The 24,190-nt window shown below is 40.8% G+C and overlaps 3 protein-coding genes across 4 annotated transcripts; all 3 read left to right on the forward strand.

Moving 5' to 3' along the window:
* The first annotated feature begins 4,048 nt into the window (after positions 1-4,048).
* On the forward strand, positions 4,049-16,937 carry epha2a (eph receptor A2 a). Of its 2 annotated transcripts, XM_080892554.1 has the most exons (17): positions 4,050-4,248; positions 5,035-5,102; positions 6,562-7,198; positions 10,627-10,782; positions 10,888-11,220; positions 11,618-11,745; positions 11,886-12,063; positions 12,181-12,283; positions 12,556-12,608; positions 12,698-12,823; positions 12,922-13,107; positions 13,195-13,256; positions 13,590-13,799; positions 13,988-14,137; positions 14,398-14,591; positions 15,433-15,588; positions 16,138-16,936. In XM_080892554.1, exons 1-17 carry the CDS (start codon positions 4,173-4,175, stop codon positions 16,244-16,246), a joined length of 2,925 nt encoding a protein of 974 aa, XP_080748680.1. In that variant the 5' UTR covers positions 4,050-4,172; the 3' UTR covers positions 16,247-16,936. The 2 variants fall into 2 exon arrangements, with proteins under 2 accessions (XP_080748679.1, XP_080748680.1); XM_080892553.1 differs by having other exon boundaries at positions 4,049-4,248; positions 12,922-13,256; positions 16,138-16,937.
* Positions 16,938-18,942: 2,005 nt separating this feature from the next.
* LOC308402809 (heat shock protein beta-7-like) lies at positions 18,943-20,003 on the forward strand. Its single transcript, XM_080891903.1, has 3 exons — positions 18,943-19,147; positions 19,367-19,500; positions 19,836-20,003. Exons 1-3 carry the CDS (start codon positions 19,069-19,071, stop codon positions 19,968-19,970), a joined length of 348 nt encoding a protein of 115 aa, XP_080748029.1. The 5' UTR covers positions 18,943-19,068; the 3' UTR covers positions 19,971-20,003.
* A 400-nt stretch (positions 20,004-20,403) lies between these two features.
* cplane2 (ciliogenesis and planar polarity effector 2) lies at positions 20,404-23,066 on the forward strand. The gene is made up of 5 exons (XM_080892843.1): positions 20,404-20,741; positions 21,830-21,982; positions 22,141-22,265; positions 22,362-22,501; positions 22,702-23,066. The coding sequence occupies exons 1-5, from the start codon at positions 20,630-20,632 to the stop codon at positions 22,919-22,921; spliced, it is 750 nt and encodes a 249-aa protein (XP_080748969.1). The 5' UTR covers positions 20,404-20,629; the 3' UTR covers positions 22,922-23,066.
* The last annotated feature ends 1,124 nt before the right edge of the window (positions 23,067-24,190 follow it).

Raw genomic sequence — 24,190 nt, forward strand, 5'->3', positions numbered from 1 at the left:
ATGTCTCTCATAAAGTGGTAACTGAAACTGAAGTGATTTTCCTGTGATTCAGATTTAGTCATCTCAACAACCTCTTTAAAAAAGCAGCCGTTTCACTGAAACTGTAACCCACATGTTTAAGTAAACTACTGGTTCCATTTAAAGCCAGTTATTTTGACTATAATAATGCAGCAAATGAATACAAATTTTGTAAATGTATTTACCTTAATATTTCCATTTTATGTTACTTTGTATTTCTACTTCACTGCACTTAAATTATTTGGTATTTTGTACAGTATTTACTTTACAGCAGTAGTAATTAGTTACATTTCAAGTTGAGATTTAAATACTTGGATGCTAGTACAGATCAGTCCAGAGGGCGACCCATATGCCGAAAGGCTACAGCAGGGGTCTGGGTTCAGTTCCGGCCCAGGCCATTTCCTGCATGTCATTTCCAGTGTTCTCTGCCCCTCTCTTCCTGTCTGCTTTACTGTTCTGTCATAAAATGAATTAAGACCAAAAAATACAACAAACACACAGGAAATAATAATGAAGAGTGGTTTTAAATTAAACTACCCAGTGGAACAAATGCAGCTCGCAAATAAAGTAAACAAAACAGTAATTTAATCATGTAAAACTGACAATGGTCTTTATTATGTAAGTTCATATTGTTGGTCATTAGTATTTACACTTATTTAAAAGAAAAAGTGATTTTTCACAGGACTCACCCAAGATTAGCTTGTAGGACCACATACTGAAGCAATCACTTTCACTTTGATTTTATCAGTCTCTCTTGTTTCAGTTTGTGAGCGTTTATTTATGCCCAGCTCTCTGAAGGTTGATGTCCGGACCTTCACAGGGCCATCACAGCACCCTGATTCTTTTCTTTTTCAGACATTTGGCTGTAGATTTGCTGCTATGGTTGGGATTATTGTCATGTTGCATGATCCACTTTTGGCCAAGCTTTAGCTGACAGACAAATGGCTTCATATTTGACTCTAGAATACTTTTCTATACAGAGGAGTTCACGGTCAACTACAATGTGCCCAGGGCCTGTGACTGTAAAACAAGCCCAAATCCTTATCCGTTCACTGCCGTGTTTGACGGCTGGTTTGAGGTATTTGCACTGATATGCTTTGTTGGGTTTTCTCCTACTTGGCATTGTGCATTATAGCCAGAAGTCTTGCAGTTAGTTCAGATGCAACTTTGCAAACTTTGCAGAGAAGAGGCAGTGAGTTTGCTGGGATGTCCACTTTTTGAAAGATTGTGGCAGTGTATTAACACACACCTCAGTGCTCCAGAAAACTGCCTTGACTTGAGTTAATCAAGTGCAATTTATCAGCAGCACTTTGCTACTAGTCTTAATTCCTATGGAAGCAGTAAGGATGTGCTTGGTTTTTCATAGAATTGCATAGAGTCCTGCTACTTTATTTAAGTAAATGATTAGAGGGCTTCCTTCACTGTTAGGTGATAGACATAAAAATGCATGCACAAACGTGTGAACTCATCATTTCGTAACAAGGGTTTTGGGGGCTCTCACTGAGAGTGTGGTGGAAAACAGTAGGTGTATTTCATGTTAGTGCTACACAAAAACACCCCAGTGCTTTCAGTGGTGTTCCACTTCTCTGTTTGCTGATACGACAAAAAGTGTAAGGAAAGCGAGGGTATGGGGGAGCCAGGTTTGAATGACATGGTGTTGCTGCCACGACTGTTGTTCACTGACCCACAAAATGCAGGCCCAGCCCCCAGTGTGAAGTACTTTTGTGTTGTCATCACCCTCAGAAGCCTGGGACCTGTGATGGGAGGGTGTTTGAGCGATCTGAGGCGGCAGTCCACTCTCCAGAAGGTTACATGCTCTGTTCGGTGGCTAAAAAGAAGCCTGTATTGTAATGAAAGCATTTGCATACTTTTGTATTAGAGAGGGTATTAACCTCTGACACCTTTGAGAACTGGTTGACAAGAGGCCACTTCTCACAGTCTAAGCGTTAACACACTTGAATATAACACCTAAGCGTACCTCAGTGTGTATCAAAATCAATAAAGAGAGGAGGAAAAGGTCTGCTTAGGTTTTTGAGATTGAAGTTGGCTTCAAGTGGCCGTTCACCCTCAACAGAGAGTGTTGGAGGATTTGAAAATGAGAGATCTTGTGGATCTTAAGCATGATGTTGGCTCTTTGAGACTGAAAACCAGACCAAATGTTTTTTTTCTTAAAGAGAGTTGCAAAACTAAAGTCTCTTGTGTTGAGTGACTGACATGAAGAAAGTGTTTGGGGAGTCATTAACAAATTGCAGATGGAGAGAAACCAAATGGAGGGACATTTAGAATACTTTTTTGAAGTGAAAAAACAGTGAAAAAAGTTCACTGTTAATTGTTGTAAGCTGTAAAAATAGCCTAAAAGAATTACTCTTATCAGCCCAAAATACACTTTGATTTATAAGCAATTGAAGGAGGGTCATAGAGTCGTAACTCAACCCGCACTTAACTTGTTAATCTATTTCTTTCAGTGGTATCTTTCATTTTGTCTGTTGTATGATTAATGGCCGTGTAGGGTAGCGCTGGACAAGACATTGTCTGACTCTTCAGTTAAATTTTTTTTTACAGGGGTCTTTGTGAGGACCGTTGGCTGTGTATGGCTCTAAGCCTGAGGGGCTCTTCTCTCCAAGTACATGCTGCTTCACAGAGAAGACTTGACTCTGAAATTCCTCCAGATAAGAGTTGCTAGGTGATGTTATTGTTAGATCTTCTTTGTGGTCGCATATTCATATCCAAATTATAAGGTTCTTTATGAGGACTGTCTCATTAGTAGTCATATATTCATACCAGACCACCCCCCTACTTGACCCCTCCTTTACAAGTCGTGGGAAAGACAAGCCCTGGATGGGATGTGGAGAAGGACTCAGGCAATTACTTGGACGATGGTCAACTTAAACTCACTTTTAAAAAGGCCAAAAACATTTGTAGTGTATTATTGACATTTTATGGAAACATTTGAAATCAATGTAAAAAACAATTCCAGAACATAATCAAACATTGGCTATACATCTTTTTTTAGACAAGATTTAACATCAAACACAGCAAGAAAGAAAATAGAGAAAAAACTATTAGCTGTTTATCTACATAGGTTGATGCTTAATCTTTAACTGAATTCCTATATCATGTGCAAAACTCTAAAGCTACATTAGCAACAGATGGAAAGAAATAAAAAGAGTTCAATGCAAATTTTGAATCCCCCAAAACAAAACAAACTAAAGCTAATTTTATATGTATTCTTTGTTCAAATTTGCTTAAAGCATGGCAACTATAGTATAATTAGGAAGAGATAAGATGGATTAGTTCTCCCTGTAGTAAAGACTTTAAAAGACACTTTTACAGATATAATTCCAACACAATATTTTTGAGATGGGATTTAAAGATCAGATGTAAATTTAATATGTCTTAAATTTGTGTAGACCCATTTGTTGACATTGGTGAAATATACTAAAATGCCATTTGCACTACTGTTTTGCACAGTATTTTACTTCAGTATCATTTTTAATTTGAACAATTATTCATTATGAAAAATAAACCCTATAAAATCCAATGTACAGTCAATATTATAGTCATTGAAACATCATTTAAAAATAAATAATAGGCATTAGGTAGGCTATTGAAGCATAAACATCCAGAGGCTGCCAGGATTATCGGTGCAAAAGTGTAACAATAGGAATAGACGCTGAGTTGTAGGATAATTGGTATTGTTAGTATGTGTGTTTGCATATTAATATTTATGTTTATACTTAACACATATATGATCAACAATAATTAAAAAGAAGTGTGCATTTACCCGGCTTTAACGCTGACAGAAACTGAGAGATATAAGCTATAAAAATTATACTGATTAAACCAATACTTAAAGAAGAAGAAGAAGGAGTAATAGTTGAAGAAGAACCTCTCGTTCTCAATGAAACAGGTGCTTCAGACGCCTAGCCCCAAACGCCAAATATGGAAGACTTCCACATTCCAAAGGACAAGGGGGGCGGGGCGATGACGCCACCTGTTTCTCAATGGGCTCGAGGACTGGAGAGCTCGTGCTCAGCCGGTGGAGTGAGGAATTCTGAGAAGTGTCGGCCGAAGGGTGGACGGAGGAGCGAGCGAGCGAGCGAGCGACTGACTGTAGGATACACGAGCAGGACTTTTAAAAGTTTTATGGAGCTATGGAGCTGCGTGGACTCAACTTATTCTTGTTTTTATTTATTAACCGAGTATTTCTCAGCCTCCAGTCGAAAGAACGTAAGTTACTTTTTCTTTTAAACTACTTTTATAAGAGATTAAAGTTTAGCTCGGCTTTACCGCATCCCGTGAATCATTCGGCTGGAATTTGAACTCTTTGAGTTTTGTCTTTCATTTTTGTCCTTATCAATGTTTTATTCTTCATTAAAAATAAATAAATAAAATAGTTTCACTGTAATTTTCTTTGTCAGCCAGCTGTTTAAAATCAAGAGCGATGTATTTTTGATGTCCGTTCGCTATACGGTTCTGGAAACAAATATATAGATTTTTCAAATCTATTATTACTTTTCTGTTATAGGCCTAAGTCTTATTTTATTTATTTTAATTAAAAAAAAAGATTTTTATTAGTGATACTGCTAAACCTTGGGCCTAAGGGGCACCTGTTGAACTTTTTAATTCACTTGTGCAGGAGATACATGTATTTCTCTCGTCATGGCAATTTAACTGCCCACGCCTTTCACAGGCATTATTAGCCCTGAATCCTGAACCTGGAGGACACGGTCAATGAAGTCTTGAATTAAGCCGATATGCTGGATTAAAACGTCAGAAAGCATGGCATGCGCCCCCCATAAAGCTGCTGGCACCCAGAGATCAATGCAGACAATGTTACTGTACATGCAAAAATAAAAGCACAAAGCCAATAACTAATATAAAGACACACAGTTGTCTTTTCCAGCTGGGAATTAAATTGGTAAAATTAGTTAGCTGCACTTTTTTGTTGTGTCTATCTTAATATCACTTGATTATGTCCCTGTTGTAACAATTTATTCTTGTTTCTTCCTGCAGAAGTATTGCTGGATATGAGAGCTTCGGGATCAGAGTTGGGATGGTTGACATCGCCATATGAGAACGGAGTGAGTATTTATACCTCAGCAGGCATTTTTAAGACTGCAGGTTCATGGATCTAAGCTGCCTTTCGCTTTGCAGAACAACAAGCACACAAATTTCCCTTCAAGAATTTGAATAACAGAAGGCCTCTCCTTCTCTCACTCTCTCTGCTCATTCAGTCCTCTAAAAAAGCTCTCTGGGAGAGGTGGAATGAGTGGCAGCTAGATGAGGTTTGGCACATCTCAGCTTAGTCTTGTGTTAACGCTACCCTTTCATAAAGAACTTATGAATGCAGTTAAAATGTCAAGGCTCAACCTACATTTAAATTTACTGTACCAAAGACAGTTTTACACAATAGCTGCAGATTGTTTTTCACTCCAAGCCCAAACCATAAAACCAAATTTTAGGATGATTTTTTTCCCCTCCCTCTCATGATTCCTTTCTGAATTTAGAGATGACAGAAACAAGATAATGTGTACAATATGAAGAGATGACTAAAAGAAAACACAAAAAATGTGGTCCATATGTGCAGAACCATCCTTCCTGCCTATCTATAGTTCAGTGGCTTTTTGTCTTAAAAAAGCAACAGGACATGGCCGGTTCCACTGTGTGGGCTACGTTTCTTCTCAAAGATCTGAAGATTGTTGCTGTTTTGGATAGGATTTCCCGTTGTCTGTTAAAGCTGACGGTTGCCGTGAAACTTTCTCACGCTTAAAAAGTTTATTTTTAATTTGTACCAGGGATGGCTTCTTGTCTTCAGCAGTTTTGTTTTTTTAACCAGCCAGACGTCCTCAGTAATAAGAACTAAATACCTAAAAATTTGACTGAAAATTTAAGAGATTCAGTGAAGGTACCTAAAGCAGTGTTCTTCTAATGTACTGGCACAAATTACCTTTCTCCAAACATTTGCCACCTCTTTTTTTCCCCCAACTGCTCCCAAAGTTGTCTAAGTGGGAGAATTGATTTAGTTCCTGAAACCCATTCCCAACTGCTAACATATGAGGTGTTGAATTTTAATGGTTAATCTAGGCTTTTAATCCCTCTGCTTCTCTCTCTTAAAAAACTCTTAATAGCTGCCAATTTTGCTGCCATGCCTTAAGCAGGACTCTGCTCATAAAGCTCATTTAGCTGCTGTAAATGTTAGTTGGTGTTCTACAGTAGTGTTTGCTGGATTTATGTCTCACACACATGCAGGCTTGTGCGTTAGTGGAAAACCACACACGTCGTGAGCGCAGCACATGTCCAGGCCAATAATCCTTAAGCGTGGAAAAAAAAAAAGCTCCAGCTCACTTCTGCACTTTTACAAGCTTCTTAGTAAGCATGAAAGAAGAGGTGTCTCATCAATGAAAGTGGTTTTTTTTGGAAAGAACAAAGCTTCTACTTATTTCCTGAAAAGATGCCTTTTCTCCTTTCATCATTGTGTGCGACTTTACCCCCCTTACACTGATCCCTTTTGCTGTCTCTTTATCTTCTTCTGTTCTGCAGTGGGAAATTGTCCAGACAGTGGTGAATGGCACACTTTTTTACACTTACAGTGTTTGTAGCATAGAGACTACAGAACAGGATAACTGGCTGCGCACGACGTTTATTCAGCGGCGCCCGGGCACAAGCCGTGTCTCTGTGGAGCTCAGTTTTGTCGTGCGAGACTGCAACACTTTTGGTGGTGCGTCTGTTGGCTGCAAAGAAACCTTCAACCTATTCATCTCAGAGGCTGATGCTGACGTGGGAACGAACTTCCGTAAAGGACAGTTCCGCAAAGTGGCCACCATTGCTCCCGACGAGGTCACTCAGGGCCGGGTGCTAAAGGTGAACACAGAGACGAAGACTGTGGGGCCGCTGTCAAAGAAAGGCTTCTACCTGGGTTTTCAGGATGTGGGCGCTTGTGTGGCGCTGCTCTCTGTCCGAGTCTACTACAAGACATGCCCATCCACCGTGCAGAGCTTGGCAGTTTTCCCAGAGACGGTGGCAGATGCTCTCAGGGAGGTTGAGGGAGCCTGCGTAGAGAATGCCGTCAGCCAGGCCACCCCGCGCATCTACTGCACAGCTGAGGGTAAATGGGTGGTTCCCATGGTTCAATGCCAATGTCTCGCAGGCTACGAAGCCACAGGAGACTCCTGCCAAGGTAAGCACTGCCAGAAATATGCAACACTCTTGTCTGAGACGTGTTTGTGTTATTCTGTGAGTTAAAGCAAATGAAACGCCTTCAACCACTTACTTGTCATGGTGGAAATAATGAGTGCACGAGAATGTGAATTGTCTTTGTTTGCTTCGAAGTCTTGTGCAAAAAAAGGCTCCATATCATACTGTAGGTAAGGTACAGCAGGCAGGGCTGGGCATGGGAAAAAACGGAAGAAACGGATATCCAAACCTGTTTTGTTAAGCTTTTAAGGCAATCAAACATTTCTCCATATCACATTTCGTCACTTTCCCACTGATACCTCATCTTTATTGTCTTTATTTGCTAATGGCACATTATTTCCCCTGCCTTCCACTCAGGTCTCAGGAATGAGGCTTGGGTGAGACATTAGTTTATGGATAGCTCAGTGACTTTAGGTGATAATGTACAGTAAAAGAAGCTGTGGACTTTGGTTGTTTTACTACACTGGAAGCTTTTAAATGCAATTAAGAGTGGAAACTTAAAACATAACAGATTTTTGTTAGCAAATTTTTTTTTTCCAATTTAAAAAAACAGAACAAAAAAATGGCTTTCATCAAAATTATATTTCCTTTCAGTGGATATACATAGCTTTTAATCATTTAAGTGTTAAAAAAAACCCTACATAATTTTTAACCTAAGGAGGTTTTGCCGATTCAACCAAGCTCAGGTAAAGTGTGCAAAAAGTTTGTGGTATGTACTTGGAGAAAGACGGCGTGTGCGTAAAGTCAGTACAAAAACACACAGCTGTGGGGTTCATAGTGTTTGTGCTCATGCTGGTCATGCAGAAGTTGGCCTGTGCGTTGGCATTCTGGGGTGTGGTGCACTGGACTGTCTGGAGGAAACGTGGGAGGAGAGAAGCTGCAGAGAGAAAAGGAAGGAGGAAGGGCACGATAGGCTGTGGGGATTTCTGAAAGGAATTCTTTTATCCTGGCGTCACCTACAGAAGTGACTGACTACAGGAAGGGCCGGGTGAATGTGAATGTGTCAGAATGACTACCTTAATGGTATGTCTTCTCCTCACAGGAATTTGTTTTGAGCAAGTTGCTAAGGCGACAGGAACCACAGATTACAGGGAAGAGGTTGACACGCCTGTTATAGTTTAGCCTGAGTCAAGCTGCGGTTTATGACTCTTGATGGTCTGAGCCACCTTGCCTGGCAGAGATTGGTTTCATTTTGAGTCTTTTCCAAGAAGAGCACATATTAGTCATACCAGGTGACAGAATTAAACTGTCATTAAGATGGCCATCCATCAAAAAATAATTTTTTGAGTGAAAGATCTTTGGATTTTTAACTTCTGGTCATACAAACAATGACATTTAATAGCTGTGAAACATTTACCACCATTTTTTCCACACTATATATTAATGAAACAAATAACTGATTGGAAGCTCTTCAAAGCATGAATCTTATTTATGGGTTAGGGAGTTGCAGGAATGTTGCAGCCTGAGCCAAGCACCTGAAACGTTGGCACAAGAAGGCAGGAAATCTTTATGACTGCAACAATTGTTCACGTTTCTTGTATAAATAAACAATGCTGTAGCTTCTTCTAATATGAAAAAAAAACAAAGCCTTATTCCAGTTTTTTGCAATAACTAGAGAAATTGTGGCCTCGAAGGGAAAAGGAAGTAAAGTGAGATGAGGAGGAATGCTGACTGACACAAATACGCAGGTTGCCCGTGTTTTGAGTCAGAGGGTGGGGAGTGCGCCGACAGTTGGTGTGTGAGGGATGTTAGCTTCGTGGCCGCTTAGTTAGGTGTGGAGTGTAATTTGGTCAAAAGGATTAGTAGAGCAACAGGACAGCTGTTAGCCAATGACATGCTCTTCTTTTTGCTCTTTCATCCAGTTGTTAACACACGCAACGAGCTCCCTAATCCATGTTCCCACTCATTAGAACAATGGGCCGGTACAAAGAGTGAAAAACGGATTCAATTAACAGATGCATCAGTGCGGAACATAAGTCCTTTTCACATGCATGGCAGTCAAAGAGAACCTAGAACAATTGGAAGCACATTTTTCCATCAACAAGTGAGGACAAAAGTTGGGCAAAAGTTTTATTTTTTCTTAAACTAGCCTTTTTAAACATGAGCAAAACACGTTTTTAAGCCAAAACTGAAATGCTGAAGTACTGACATGAAAATCTGAAAGTTTGCATTAATGATGTTTGTATTCTTGCACGGCACACATGCTGCTATTTGTGAGCTATATAATGAGGAATACAACATATTTATAGCACCACTCTGTCCAATTTCAGAGACAATAGATGAATGGGGCTGGGGTTTCTTTGGTACGTGACAAAGGTCCTGCTGCTCCAGCTCAAGATAAAATGGGCTGGCCTCCTTTTCTTATGCGGAGGGGGGGAAAAAAGCCCCTCAGCTACACCCCCACTGCCGCCAAGTGACTCCCCAGAGAGAACTTCTGTTGGTGCTCCAGACCTTTACCCCATCCCCCGTCTTCTATCCATTCATCTCTATCCCTCCTACTCAATCTCAATCTGCACCTTCGCCTCCAATGCAACAGTAGTTGGGGTGCAAAGGTCCTTCTGCTTTGGCGTCTTCAATCCAGGGTTCACTCAGTTTTTTTTTTTTGTTTTTTTTTTTTCTTTTCTTTGACCACCAGCACAGGAGCCAGATGAAAGACTGCACCACAGGGAGACTGCAGAATCAAACCAGAGACAGGAGCTCTTTCATAAGATAAAATCTATTTTTCTAACAGTGCTCAGTACCTCAGTTAGAAAATATGTGCATCTGTATCCATGAAAGAGCAAAAAATATTCCTGTCCAGCTCTTCCTCTTTCCTGATTCAGAATGGGTCGCTGTAATTTGTGACTGATGTCGGGGGTTAGCGGAAGGAAGAAAGGGAGGAAACATCAGCCTTAGACGGAGTTGCAGTTCTAACCCTGCGCTCTGATTTTTGTCCTGTCTGCATGTTCATTAACCTCTCATGCCCTGGAAGGCTGTTTATCTATGTGGCGAAATGCCCGCTACAGCATTGCACCAGTGTCCAATGTGCCATTTCCTTTGGAAAGACCGTAAATGTTAACTGCCAGAGAATATGAGCCAGGGGTTCACAGGGGAAGGGAAGATCAGATCACCTGATGGATTTAATGCTGTCATCCGGTTGACACTGGCAGTGCGACCTGAGATTAGGCCTCAAGGCAAAATAGGCGAGTGAAGGCAGATCGTCAGGGAAATCCCTATTCATTCCTCTGGGTACAAAGACTCTGTTATTATGGGTTACTCACAACAAATGCTTCCTGTCGGGTGGAAATGGCTGGTAACACAGAGAGAGCCTTATTGTTTGCATTTTGATCATTCATTCCTTCCTGTGTTTGTCTGATTCATATGTCATGTTTAAACCAACACACACCTTCTCCCCCTCTCTCTCACACACAGCATGCAAACCAGGATACTTCAAGCCCTCTGTATCAAACAACTTCTGTCAGGTTTGTCCTGATAACACCAAGCCCTCTGCTTCCGGAGCCATTGAATGTCTGTGTGAAGAAGGTTTCTTCCGGGCTCCTTCAGACCCTCCTACATCAGCCTGCTCCGGTAAGACCCTGACTCAGATTTTTTTTTTTTTAATTACTTTTATCACATGGAAAGTATTTTGAAGTATTTTTCTGACTGTTCTGTGTCATTTATTTATTTCCCTAGCTCCACCTAGTGCCCCTCGTGACCTTACCTCCATGACTCTGCCAGGGGAGGGCAAGTTGCAGCTGTTCTGGAGCCCACCACTGGTGACTGGGGGTCGCAGTGACCTTATGTACAGTGTGGTGTGCAAACTCTGTGACGAGGCCTCTTGCATCCCCTGCGGCGAGAAGATCCGCTTTGAGCCAGGACCTACGGACCTGCAGGACCCCACAGTTGTTGTTAGTGACCTGGACTCTCATCTCAACTACACGTTCACTGTAGAGGCTCAAAGTGGCGTGTCGCAGTTCAGTGCCGAGAGGCCCACTGCAACCATCACCACTGCTCTGGACTACACAGGTGAGCTTTTCTTTTTCGAACATTGGCTTTATATGATTATTGTTTTGGGGCTGTATGTGTGGCAACCACTGTTGTATGGTAAACACTGCAATGTGACATATTCTGTAATATTAATGACGTATTCCCAGAAAGTCATCTTTCATATATCTTCTGAGAGAAGGGGTATCCAGGTTCCTAAACCGAAGAGTAGGGTTAAAAGAGTGACAAACTTTGGAGCTATTTTCATGTAATATCAGAGCTATAAATTAAAGGGTTTTGCAAAAGACAGACTCAATCCAGAGGAGAGGACTTCAGTCTGACCCACTGAATCCCAGAGGCTTTCATCTCCACATGTCCTTTCCAAAGACTATGATTAGTCACTAACCATTATTTTGCTTTCTGTCTCGCCAACCGTTAGATCCCCCCAAGGTGACGGAGATCCATCTGGATGATCGCAGCCCCACCAGTCTGTTTCTGTCCTGGACTCCTACTCGCCGACCTCCAGCCCACATCAATCATCGCTATGAGCTTATGTACCGCAGAAAAGTACGATGGAGAGCTTTGGGCTCTTTTGTTTTTTTTTTCCCCCTCCTTTTTTCAAAATCGAGGCTGTTTTTTCATTTCAAATTCTAATCCATTTTCCTTTTCCTTTCTTTTTCTTTCTTTCTTTTTTTTTTAATTTGTAGGACGACAGTACCGAGGGTGATGTGACCACCTACAAAGTCCTAATTTTGGACAAAAGCTTTGTGCAGATTGATGGTCTCATCCCAGCCACTACTTACACATTCAGGGTCCATGCTCTGGGCCCCGAAGGCAACCCTGGCAGCTACAGTGCCGACCATGAGTTTAATACTTTTCCATTAGGTACCAGCAGCCTTAAAATCTACAGTAGCCAAAACAGTTTCTCAAACATCTCTCTATACATGTGTATATTTTAATTACTTGAGTTGATACAGGTCTGTATTTCTGTCATTTATACAGCTGAGCCTCAGTTTGGGAACAAGCCCACCATGGTGATGGTAGCTGTATTCGGAGTAGCGGTTATTCTGCTTGTTGTGGTGGCTGGCCTGCTGCTGCGTAAACGGTTGGTAACTGTACACTTCATATCCACGGTCAATGTGTGTCATTCAGATAAATATTATCTACAGCCATGCAAACTGTGTGATTATGTGCCACAAGTTCAAGTAAATGAAGGATACTCTGGCATGACAGCTCAGGGAGAGGTTATGAGTAATAGCTGGTGCTGCTATTGAATACACCCTTTGTCTTTGTCAGCTCAAGCTGACCTGCAATTGTTTAAAAAGCCACTCTGTATTCTACCTAGTCCTCTGGTGATTAATCTTGTTTTCCTCTCAGGCGACTGAACGCTCGCAGGCGAGGAGGACCCGAGGATCCCTACTTTTCAACAGGTTTGCAAAGCTCAGCTGCAGTAAGAGTCAGAAAGTAGGTTGACTATTGAAACTGTAGGCTTATTTTTTGATTATGATCTTCTCACCAGATCAACATAAACCTCTCAAGACGTACATTGATCCACATACCTATGAGGACCCTAATATTGCCATCCACAAGTTTGTCACTGAAATTGACCCCAGTGTGATCGGCAAACAAAAAGTCATCGGTGTAGGTGAGTAGGTGTTTTCAAATCTCCTTCATTCCTTCACTTTTATGAACTCTCAGATCGGACTTTCTAACATTTCCACCTGCTGTTTGACTGCCAATCAGGAGAGTTTGGGGAAGTGTTTCGGGGTGTAATGAAGATTCCCGGGAGAGGCGAGGTGCCTGTAGCAATCAAGACCCTCAAGCCAGGCTACTCGGAGAAACAGAGGCAGGACTTCTTGAGTGAGGCCACCATCATGGGTCAATTCTCACACCCGAATATCATCCACCTGGAGGGAGTTATCACCAAATGTGAGTCAATGTTCTCAAAAGCCGACATATCTGTTAACTTCTTGTACTCATTTCCTCCATTAAACATATTTGTGTTTATATTCTCAGTTAAACATGCCATGATAGTGACTGAATACATGGAGAACGGAGCTCTCGACACATATCTGAAGGTAGGTGCATGCTAGTGGAAAAATAGCTTCATTATTTAATCATCACTTCGTAATCTTTTATATATATATATATATATATATATATATATATATATATATATAAATAAAAAAAAATTAATTTGTCTCAAGCCTGACTCACTTTCATGTACAAACAGTATACACAGTACAAAGGATAACAGACAAATGAAACTACAACATTTTTTTTATCTATGCTTTTATGTTATATCACCCAGTTCTTTCCACGTTTTGTTTCATTCCTCTACATTTCCCCAGTAAAAACAAGAATGACAAAGAAAAAACAATAATATCGCAATTATTTTTTGTTCATTTTAGGGCCGTGATGGAGAGATTCCTCCGTACCAACTTGTGGGAATGCTGCGTGGAATAGCCGCTGGCATGAAATACCTCTCTGACATGAACTATGTCCACCGTGACCTGGCAGCAAGAAACGTTCTAGTCAACAGCAACCTGGAGTGTAAGGTGTCTGACTTTGGATTGTCACGTGTGCTGGAAGATGATGCTGAGGGCACCTACACAACCAGAGTAAGTCTAACAGCTACATTTCACAATGCAAACGTAGCAAAAGAGAGTTAAACTGGATTTTTTTGGTCTAGTAAGAAATGCCTTATTGTTAGCTGTATTTCCACTCTTAAGTATCCAGACTGTCAGCATGTCCTGTTTCCACTCTTTTCACCCATTAAATATGATTTGTTAATGTTTTTTTCTGTCAGGGAGGTAAAATCCCCATCCGCTGGACTGCGCCAGAGGCCATCGCATACAGGAAGTTCACCTCGGCCAGCGACGTGTGGAGCTTTGGTATTGTCATGTGGGAAGTCATGGCATTTGGAGAACGGCCCTACTGGGACATGAGCAACCACGAGGTATGTTTCATTTGCCACTTTTCGTGGAGATGAGGGATTGTTTTGGCCTGTGAGGGTCAAACTTTAATGTATATTAGCAGTGAGAGTCTGCGTGAGCTATGCGGTGATAGAAAGTTGCCAGACATCCAGTGTAGTCTCCAACCGTCCTCTTCAAATCTGTTAAATACTGTTAATGTCAACATATGAGCACAGCAGTTTATTGTAGCAATGGCAGGCAGTGGTCTATGATTAATCTAACCACTGCCTTCACTCCTTCCCAGGTCATGAAGGCTATCAACGAGAACTTCAGGCTTCCTGCTCCAATGGATTGCCCATCCGCTATCTACCAGCTCATGCTCCAGTGTTGGCTGCACGAACGCTTAAAGCGACCTCGCTTCTTAGACATCGTCAACTTTCTGGACAAACTTCTCAAAAGCCCAGAATCCTTAAAGACCATCGCAGACTTTGACCCACGGTATGAACACAATAAATAACAGGGAGGAATGTGCCTTCCATCTTTTTTTTTTATCTTTAAACAAAAACAGGGGGAAGTGTAACATGTTGCTTTACATCTTGTTTATTTGATCTGTACAAATACAGATAGGTGCGTTTGTGTGTATGCATGAGTGGAATTATTCCTTGGCAAGAAACAATGAGTCTCTGCTGGTTGTTATCCAGTTATTTTCTTCTGATAAGTACCGTAGTTCTTCGTAAAACTACTGATCTTGTTTTTACATCTCCAAAAATTCAAACCATTTGGGGACAGTGTTAAAAGAAAGTGATTATGCTAACTTCCAACTTCATAGTTTTTAGTAGCTTTTAATTGCTCACAGTGCAAAATAATCCTTAATTATGTTATACCGGGCCTTAGTGCAGATCCTCAGTTCACTTATTGTCCTAAACATGCCAGCTTTTCTTCTGATTGGCTGCTCCTCATAAATGGTGCTTAAACAACAGCTCACAGCCAAAGCAGTGTGCCTGAGCTGACCACATTAAGGATATTTGCTATCAGTGAAATTGGTACAAAGGTCAATGGAAAATACTCTGTGAAACCGAGCCTGAACTTTCAGCACAGAGGGATTGGTTGGACGCTATTTGAAACTGTGGCCTATGTTTAATATAGAAAGCATCACAGGCCATATTTAGAGAGAATAAAGAGACTGTAGTGGATTGTAAAGTTACACAACTCACAGCTTGTAAGTGGACTTTAAAACAATAAAACAGGTTGTTTCCTGTTCAAACATCATCACATGTACTCAGCTTGCATAAACACACTGTTAATGATGAGTAATCCAACTACATTTTGTTCCTCACAGCGTCTCCATCCGGCTGCCCAGCACCAGCGGCGGCGACGGTACCATGTTCAGGTCGGTACCCGAGTGGCTGGAATCCATCAAAATGAGCCAGTACAAGGAAAGCTTCGCTCGCGCTGGGATAACGACCATGGAGCAGGTGCTCGCTTTGAGACATGAGTAAGTGCACACATGGCACAGGTGCAGCCTCCGTCATGCTGTACTAACTTATCCGGCACCGTTGCACATTTTTTCAGTGACACAGAGAAAGTGTCCGACTGTCAGCCTGAACATTTGTTAACCAGCGTGCGAATGCATGAGCACTCTGCTCCCCCTCTGCCACTCATGTCATTCCACTCATTCTCTGCTGCTGTTACTTCTGCATGAGTGGCTCACAGGCATTTTTTTTCTGAAATATGCCCCATAGCCCTGTCAGATAAACCCAAGTAACCATTTAATGACAACATCGCTTTAAACAAACCATTTTAAGCCCATTTGAAATAATAAACAATAATGGTTTGGTTCATTTGTACATATTTTTTTGTGTAGGTACAACTTTTATATTACCCTTAAGCCACTTATATAAACTGTCTTTGCCTTTTAAAGGAGTTAAAACACCCTGAAAATGTGTTCACATACACCACCGCTCTGCTGTTTTTTTGTTTGTTTTTGTTTTGTTTTTTGTCGTTTCAATCCTGTGTTCACGAGATACTTATGTGTCATTTTCAGAGACATCAGGAACATCGGAGTGAGGCTGCCTGGTCACATGAAACGGATAGCATACAGCATCCTGGGCCTGAAAGACGAGACGAGCTCCCTCAGCGTGTTCGCCGTGTGATCTAAGCATTCCTTCAAATCAAAGTGCACTGACCGACCATGCCATTTCACTCACGGAAGACAAGGACTGAAGTGGAGGGGCTGGAACTGAGCTACACTACAGCAGTGTGGTATGACTGAAAGGGACCCTCAGAGAGGACTCAAAATGAGACCATTCATGTACTTAATAAGAGAAAAGTAATTTATCTTTATATAAAAGTGTTTATAATGTCGAACATAAGCAAGTTATGCAATGCAGTAAATAAAATGATATAAATGAGGGTCAAATGTGGGATAATGTGAGAATGCTCGGCCCTGCATTTCCTGAAAGACTGAAATATCTAAGGCTCTTCAATGATAAAGAACGACTTCTTAGAAGCACTCAGCATCCTGCCGGTGATTCTGAATCCTTAAATTTGTTTTGTTTACTTCTTGTGATCAGTGAGACTTTCTTTTAAATTAGGAATTGTTATTCCTCTCAGGGCAAAGAATCACATTCTTATGGTTTGTTTTTTTAAGTTAGTCTCTGTGTCACACCACGCATCTCTTTGTTTTATTTACATTACGTCTTAATACAAATGTTCATTTTTTTTATTTATTATTTATTTTGTATTTATGTCAATTGTTACATGATAGATAACTCTGATCTTGTGCACAGGTCGTGTATTTCGTGTTTAAATAAAATCAGAGTTGCCTTGTAACTGTATCGCTTTCTTGTATTGGGCAGCAGTGAACATGTGTTTTTAGACTCATGGCTGTAGTGATGGCAAGTGTGACAGTCCGCTAAAATAGCTCAACACCAAGCTGGATGGATTGGCATGAAAGCTGATTCAAACGACTGTGGTCCCCTGGCAATGAATCACCTGCTGCTTTTTTTTTTTTTTTTTTTAAAGCAACACAAGCAGGTTGACATTTGTGGGTCAGACAGACGGTTTCAATAACTTCCGGATGGATGACCATGCACATAGTCTTCCTAAACTTTGATCATCAGCTGAACTTTCAACTAGTGCTATCATTAAGTAAAACAAAAAAAGCTCTCCATCAGCCTCAGCTGTACTACTTTGTAGTTACAAGAAAATATTAAATTACATTAATACATAACACCTAAAAGTAAAAGGCCATGTTTTTAAAAACATAAGAACATACAAACTCTGCAAAAAGAGGTCCCAGTTGGCCAAAAGATTCAAACCCAGAACCTTCTTGCTGTGTGGGGCGGCACTAACCATTGCACCACCATGTCGTCCATATAATAGCGCCTCTCTCTGCAAAGTATGCAGAAATTTTCTTTGAACTTGAGCGTTGTCTCCATTGCAATGATCTTTCCATACTATCCCAATCTCCACGTGTTGTGATCATCTGTTTCTGGAAACCTGAAGCTCAATCAAAATCTATCCTAATCTGCTGTCTGTTCAATCTAAGATGTATTCACTGCTACAGATGTGCTTACATTAAACACACTTCATATTTAAGGCCTGCTACGATGTAGGGTTTGAAGTTGGATGGTGGCTCTGACATGCAGGCAGATGAGCTGCTGTGATGACCCTTAAAGGGAGCAGCCAAAAGAAGATACTTCATACTTGTTCATATTTGTCTTATTCCATTAGCTCTGCAACAACAGAGAGTGTGAATCAAACCTTCAGTCTCCTTTTCAAAAGGTAAAAGCATCATCATTATGCATTGCAGCTAATAGTTGCTCTGTTTCTAGACTACACTCAGTAATAGCATGTCACACAAGTGTGCTACACAAAAACTGAGGGCATGGTGTGATGGACCCGCACACAAGAATTTCACTCACATGTACTGTACCAGTGTACCTGCACATGTGATGTGACAATAAAAGTGATTTGATTTATTCAGTTTTTGCAGTGCTTTAACAATCCAACACCATAATTTCTTCACTATATTATGGAAATCATACTAAAAAAAACCAAGAAAAGTAAAAGATAGTGGCTTACAAATTACAATGTCTTATTAAATAGTGTTGGGGACAGGTTGAGTTGTCCTAGTTCTTAATTATTTCAGAGCAGAGCAGTGCACAGGCACACATATTCAGACCAGGCTCTTAGGCCTATCTAAAGGCCTAAGGCTCAGTGGCCTTACTTACTTTAGCAAATGCACATGCCCCTCTAAAAGGCTTTACACAGGGTAACATCCCAACATGGACCCAACATGATATGAACCCATAAATTAGTTGATGATCAAACCAGCTTTTATCAGTGTGTTTTGCTTTTCATTCGCCGGTACAGCCTCACAGAGCTTGTTTTGCCGTGTTTGTCATGCAGATGGAATTGATAAGGCTTCGTTACTTTGGCAAGGTGGGCCAAAATGTCACACTTACTCATGAGTGTGCTCCTTCATACCCACAGCTGTGATTAATCACCCCTCTGCTCAGTTTAACTGGAAACTCATTGACACTGGGTCTTTTGTGTCAAATCCCCCTTACACATCCTTAAAATGAGCACAGTTAAATTATAAATTATGAAAGATAACGTGACCTTTGTGGCTTAAAGTTAAGACTGGCAGCTCACACAATGATAATTATTATAATTATAGTATATTGCTTCACACAGAAACATCTCCGCACCCCTTTCTCACACATAGACACAAAGACTCACATGGACCCCAGTCATGGGTGCGGCTAAAAATGTCAGACCCCCTTGACAACAGTTCAACAACAGTTCTGACACATTAAATATCTACAATCAGTGTCATGTTCCAGTCCAGCTGGATCATTAAGGGACCAAGCCACAGCCACACCCGGTGGTACACACAATTTCCCAGTAGCCTATAAAAGACTCAGTGCATGATGGTAAAGGTTTTAAGACAGACAAAGGAGAATTTACTATGGAGAAAAATGGGAGAAATTTATCTGAGGATTCAGGATTGCTAAATCAGCACAGCACCAGAGAACACAAATTTACAGGTCAGCTGGACAAAAACAGACACAGATATACTTTAATATATATATATATATATATATATATATATATATATATATATATATATATATATATATATATATATATATATATATATATAGCACTGCAGGGAACATATTAGCTAAAGAAAAAACTAAATCAATATGTATCAAAATTTTGTGGATTTTATTTTAAAATCTCTATTATATAAATGACTATTTCAGATCATTTACAGCCTACAGGAAAGGTGCAGATCACTGGAGACATTTTTCAGTTCACTCTTGATGTGAGTGAATTTTCTCCAGAGGATGTCATCATTACATCCTCCAACAACCTAATAGAGGTGCATGCAGAGAAGGTGAGCCCTGCAGTCAGGCTGGTGTAAAATCAGATGTTATCTGTGACAGTAACTTAACTGATGGCCTGAGTTATATTATTAAGATATATTATTCATTTATTTAAATGAAATTAAAGCAATGCATTGGCTTTAGTTGTTTGATTGTGTGTTAAATTTTAGAACTATTTGTCTTCTTTTGTTGTGAAACAATACACTTTTGATTCAGGACCTGAAATTTGGATTTATATCTTTTGCTGTCTCTATGGTGTTTTCTTTGAATTTGATGGCTTGATGGTTTCATTGATGGTTTAACTTTCTGCTTTGTTCTGTTCTCATAACCTGTTTTTGCCGTGCAGCTGGGTGAAGATGGAACAGTCACAAATACTTTTTCCCACCAGTGCAAACTGCCATCTGATGTGGACCCCATATCTTTGAGCATGTCCATGGCGAGCGGTGGGCTCCTGACTGTCAGGGCTCACAGAGTGTGTTAGTGTATAATTTCTGTGCATTTCAATTAAAACACATCAAGCCTCATTTTATTTGAACTGTCTTCTTTGCTCCGTTGTATTTTGCCTGCTGTAACCTCAACATTAAGTGACTTACAAATAGAGTTCGATGGAGTTTAGCGACCTCAAGTGTCCGGGGGAAGGACTGGGGGAAAGTTTTTTTTAGAATGTAACATTTATTTTCAAATGGGAAGGAAATATACTGAAACATATAGTTGTTGAAATAAATGCAAATAAGAGTAAGTAACCTTTATCATATTAAAAAATATCAACTGTAAAATATCCAACAAAAAACTACGTTGAATTATTTCATCTACAACGGAATAAAGCAAATAAAAGTAGTAAAGAGTATTTACGGGTAAACCTGAAGGCAACACCACAATTTGAGGGAAGTGACGACATAGGTTGTCAAGGGACGCTTTAGTTTACGGAAGTTTTTACATTTTGCGGACAGCGGTTGTTATAATTTATATTTAGGGGTTTTTGTGATTGATGTGGATGCTTTAAATGTTTTATTACTGCAGTTCAAGTCTGTAACAAGACAACGTTTAAAAAAATATCCTCTGGCCCAGACGGGAACCGACTTTTGGCCTTTTTAAGCGACAAACCCGAGCTCTGTGTGATGCTGTAGCTTTGTAACCGACATGGCAAAGGTTCCTCCCCCAGGATCAGTCGTAGTCGCAGACTGGCATCGATATAAAGACAGTAAAGAGTATTTCAGCAAAATCCTCCACAAGAAGAGACGGAGAAACTTTGGTAATGTCAGCTAAATAGATATGTTTCCAAATTACAACAGTTTTGTCTTTTTTTCTCCCCCAGGGGACCTTACGCACTCATATGTAAAGAAAAAAAAGTATAAGTATTCAGAAATACCGCAAATTCTTCTTGCAGCTGATTTATTGCGACTGAGACTACTTGAAGTGCAGCCACTCATCAGACAAATGCAAAAACGTTTGTAGGCAGTATCTGTGTTTCACTGGAAATCAGCTATAAAAGTAGCTAGCGAATAAATGTGCATTTATTTCAAACCTCAACATAAGGGTTTTTATGAAGTACAAACTCCCCATTTGTTGTTGTTTGTGGAGGATAAAAACCCAGAATAATTTATAAATAGATTAAAGCAACCCACGAGGCTGTAAAATATTGGATTAAAACATATTGGGGACTATATTTTTAGCTGCACCATTTCTCGGTGAACAATCAGCTGCGGCAAATTGGCGGTTTTATTCATACATTGCTAAGTAGGCACCAGTGTGACAGAGTGAAATATGAACCATGGACAGTATGGGTACCTATGAGGACAGAGACAGCCACAAGCCTTAAGGTGGGACTGGGATCACATCAGGGAAAGTCTCTGGGCCCCTTCCTGTTTGCAGTTGTGATGGACAGACGGAGTCTCTGTGGATTATGATGTTTGCAGATTACAAGATACACTTGGGGTGTGCTGAGAAGACATGGCAGCATTTTAAATCATGGATTTATGACACGCAAGGAGATAAACAGGGGAGAGAATGATGCCATAGTGGCATCTTTAGTTTAGTTTACTAAGATCTCCATTAGCTGCAGCATTGCTATTCTTCCTGGGGTCACTTGTGATAGAAATGCCAAAATCTGGCCACACGTAGCACAAGTAGTCGGGGACATGCTCCACCCTTTGGTTTGGTTTGAAAGTTCTTCTTGATGTCCAGAGATGACCAAAAGTGCTGGACTTTCCTCCACGGTCACTCACTGGATGTTAATGGGGTGCTTTTAAAGACAAATTCTATTAACCCTATATCATATTCTATTATCCTGACTCAGGTGTGCAATTTCTTTCAGTGGTCCTTTTAAAATGTGTTTTTCAGGCCTTTTGGAGTCTCCAGTGATGCCTCCACATGTAGCTGTGGACACAGTTCATTATAAGATCTTCATCTCTGGTAAGAGCGGAGTTGGGAAAACTGCTATTGCTGCACGTCTTGCAGGCATGAATATTCCCAGCATGCACCATGAAACCACAGGTAAGCCATTCAAACTGCTGGTGTAAAAACACAGATTTTTAGCTAGATTACGTAGAACTAAGTGTGAGCCTTTTTAAAAAAAAGTAGTTTACAAAGTTTCAAAAAGTTAAGAGGCTGACAATGTCACTAATATTCTTTGTCATCTTTTGTTGCTTAAGGCATTGAGACAACAGTGGTGTATTGGCCAGTGAAGCTAAAAGAAAGCAGCAGAGTGCTTTTCTTCCGTTTTCAGCTGTGGGACTGTGGAGAGAACGCCTTACGCAGATTTGACCATTTGCTTCCAGTATGAATGAGATAAAGCAAAGACTAAAACAATTATTCTAGATGTGGAAAACAAACAGATTTCTGTGTTTTGTCTGATCTCCTTTCTCTCTTCCAGTCCTGCAAGGAGCAAGTGGATGCGGTCCTCTTACTATTCTCCTTCACAGACAGGACATCATTTGATGATCTGCCAAATCAGCTCGCCAAATGGTCCGAGCCATCTGTCAGGCGTGTTGTGAAAATTGTGGTTGGCACCAAGTATCCTTTTATCTTCCTTACAAATAGTTGGAAATGCCAATCAGAAGTAATCATCCACTTTTCTATGGGATCATCTGTGGTTCTACAAGACCAGGAGGCACAACTTTGAAGTGCCAAAACCCCCCCAAAAAAACTAAGATGAGTCTGTGGCACAAACACACTCTTTACATAAACATATCCTTAATTAATGTTTCCTTCAGATTCGACCTTTTCATGCACTGTGATGTGGCAGAGAGAGATATAAGGGACTTCCAGGAGACATGGGGTATCCCGGTACTGCGTACAGGCGGGGAGGTCACAGACGGGCTGGGCGACGTAGCCTCGCTCCTCAACTGCCTTGCAGAAAACCTGTGGCATCAGGACTGCGTTACAGCTGGCTCAGCCAGCCACCATTCACAGGAGACAGTGACTCTGCTTTAAAAATGAACATTGTTTTAAACAGCCTGGACTGAACCAGAGATGAGGGTGCTCACCTCTGAATGGGGCTCATGTTGAGATGATGATACTACATTACTTGGCTCCAAATTATGTATTCTAAACCCCCCCCCAAAAAAACCCCAGTAATACTTAATAAAAAATAAAGTCCAATACTAAAAAAAAACTGAAAAGAAAGTTTTGGATTATTAATATCACCTCAAAACATCTTTTGGTGACAGGATATACAGGGAGTGCAGAATTATTAGGCAAATGAGTATTTTGTCCACATCATCCTCTTCATGCATGTTGTCTTACTCCAAGCTGTATAGGCTCGAAAGCCTACTACCAATTAAACATATTAGGTGATGTGGATCTCTGTAATGAGAAGGGGTGTGGTCTAATGACATCAACACCCTATATCAGGTGTGCATAATTATTAGGCAATGTCCTTTCCTTTGGCAAAATGGGTCAAAAGAAGGACTTGACAGGCTCAGAAAAGTCAAAAATAGTGAGATATCTTGCAGAGGGATGCAGCAGTCTCAAAATTGCAAAGCTTCTGAAGCTTGATCATCGAACAATCAAGCGTTTCATTCAAAATAGTCAACAGGGTCGCAAGAAGCGTGTGGAAAAACCAAGGCGCAAAATAACTGCCCATGAACTGAGAAAAGTCAAGCGTGCAGCTGCCAAGATGCCACTTGCCACCAGTTTGGCCATATTTCAGAGCTGCAACATCACTGGAGTGCCCAAAAGCACAAGGTGTGCAATACTCAGAGACATGGCCAAGGTAAGAAAGGCTGAAAGACGACCACCACTGAACAAGAGACACAAGCTGAAACGTCAAGACTGGGCCAAGAAATATCTCAAGACTGGTTTTTCTAAGGTTTTATGGACTGATGAAATGAGAGTGAGTCTTGATGGGCCAGATGGATGGGCCCGTGGCTGGATTGGTAAAGGGCAGAGAGCTCCAGTCTGACTCAGACGCCAGCAAGGTGGAGGTGGAGTACTGGTTTGGGCTGGTATCATCAAAGATGAGCTTGTGGGGCCTTTTCGGGTTGAGGATGGAGTCAAGCTCAACTCCCAGTCCTACTGCCAGTTTCTGGAAGACACCTTCAAGCAGTGGTACAGGAAGAAGTCTGCATCCTTCAAGAAAAACATGATTTTCATGCAGGACAATGCTCCATCACACGCGTCCAAGTACTCCACAGCGTGGCTGGCAAGAAAGGGTATAAAAGAAGAAAAACTAATGACATGGCCTCCTTGTTCACCTGATCT

Source organism: Rhamphochromis sp. 'chilingali' (assembly GCF_963969265.1).
Source record: "Rhamphochromis sp. 'chilingali' genome assembly, chromosome: 9".
NCBI lineage: Eukaryota > Metazoa > Chordata > Actinopteri > Cichliformes > Cichlidae > Rhamphochromis > Rhamphochromis sp. 'chilingali'.

Excerpts from the sequence above, each read along its gene's own strand:
- cplane2 (XM_080892843.1), top strand. The coding sequence starts at position 20,630 with ATGGCAAAGGTTCCTCCCCCAGGATCAGTCGTAGTCGCAGACTGGCAT. Across the intron at positions 20,742-21,829 it reads GAAGAGACGGAGAAACTTTG|GCCTTTTGGAGTCTCCAGTG; the intron begins GTAATGTCAGCT and ends TGTGTTTTTCAG. Across the intron at positions 22,266-22,361 it reads GATTTGACCATTTGCTTCCA|TCCTGCAAGGAGCAAGTGGA; the intron begins GTATGAATGAGA and ends TCTCTCTTCCAG.
- LOC308402809 (XM_080891903.1), top strand. The coding sequence starts at position 19,069 with ATGGAGAAAAATGGGAGAAATTTATCTGAGGATTCAGGATTGCTAAAT. Across the intron at positions 19,148-19,366 it reads CAGAGAACACAAATTTACAG|ATCATTTACAGCCTACAGGA; the intron begins GTCAGCTGGACA and ends TGACTATTTCAG. Across the intron at positions 19,501-19,835 it reads TAGAGGTGCATGCAGAGAAG|CTGGGTGAAGATGGAACAGT; the intron begins GTGAGCCCTGCA and ends TTTGCCGTGCAG.
- epha2a (XM_080892553.1), top strand. The coding sequence starts at position 4,173 with ATGGAGCTGCGTGGACTCAACTTATTCTTGTTTTTATTTATTAACCGA. Across the intron at positions 11,746-11,885 it reads AGCTTATGTACCGCAGAAAA|GACGACAGTACCGAGGGTGA; the intron begins GTACGATGGAGA and ends TTTAATTTGTAG. Across the intron at positions 14,138-14,397 it reads GGGACATGAGCAACCACGAG|GTCATGAAGGCTATCAACGA; the intron begins GTATGTTTCATT and ends ACTCCTTCCCAG.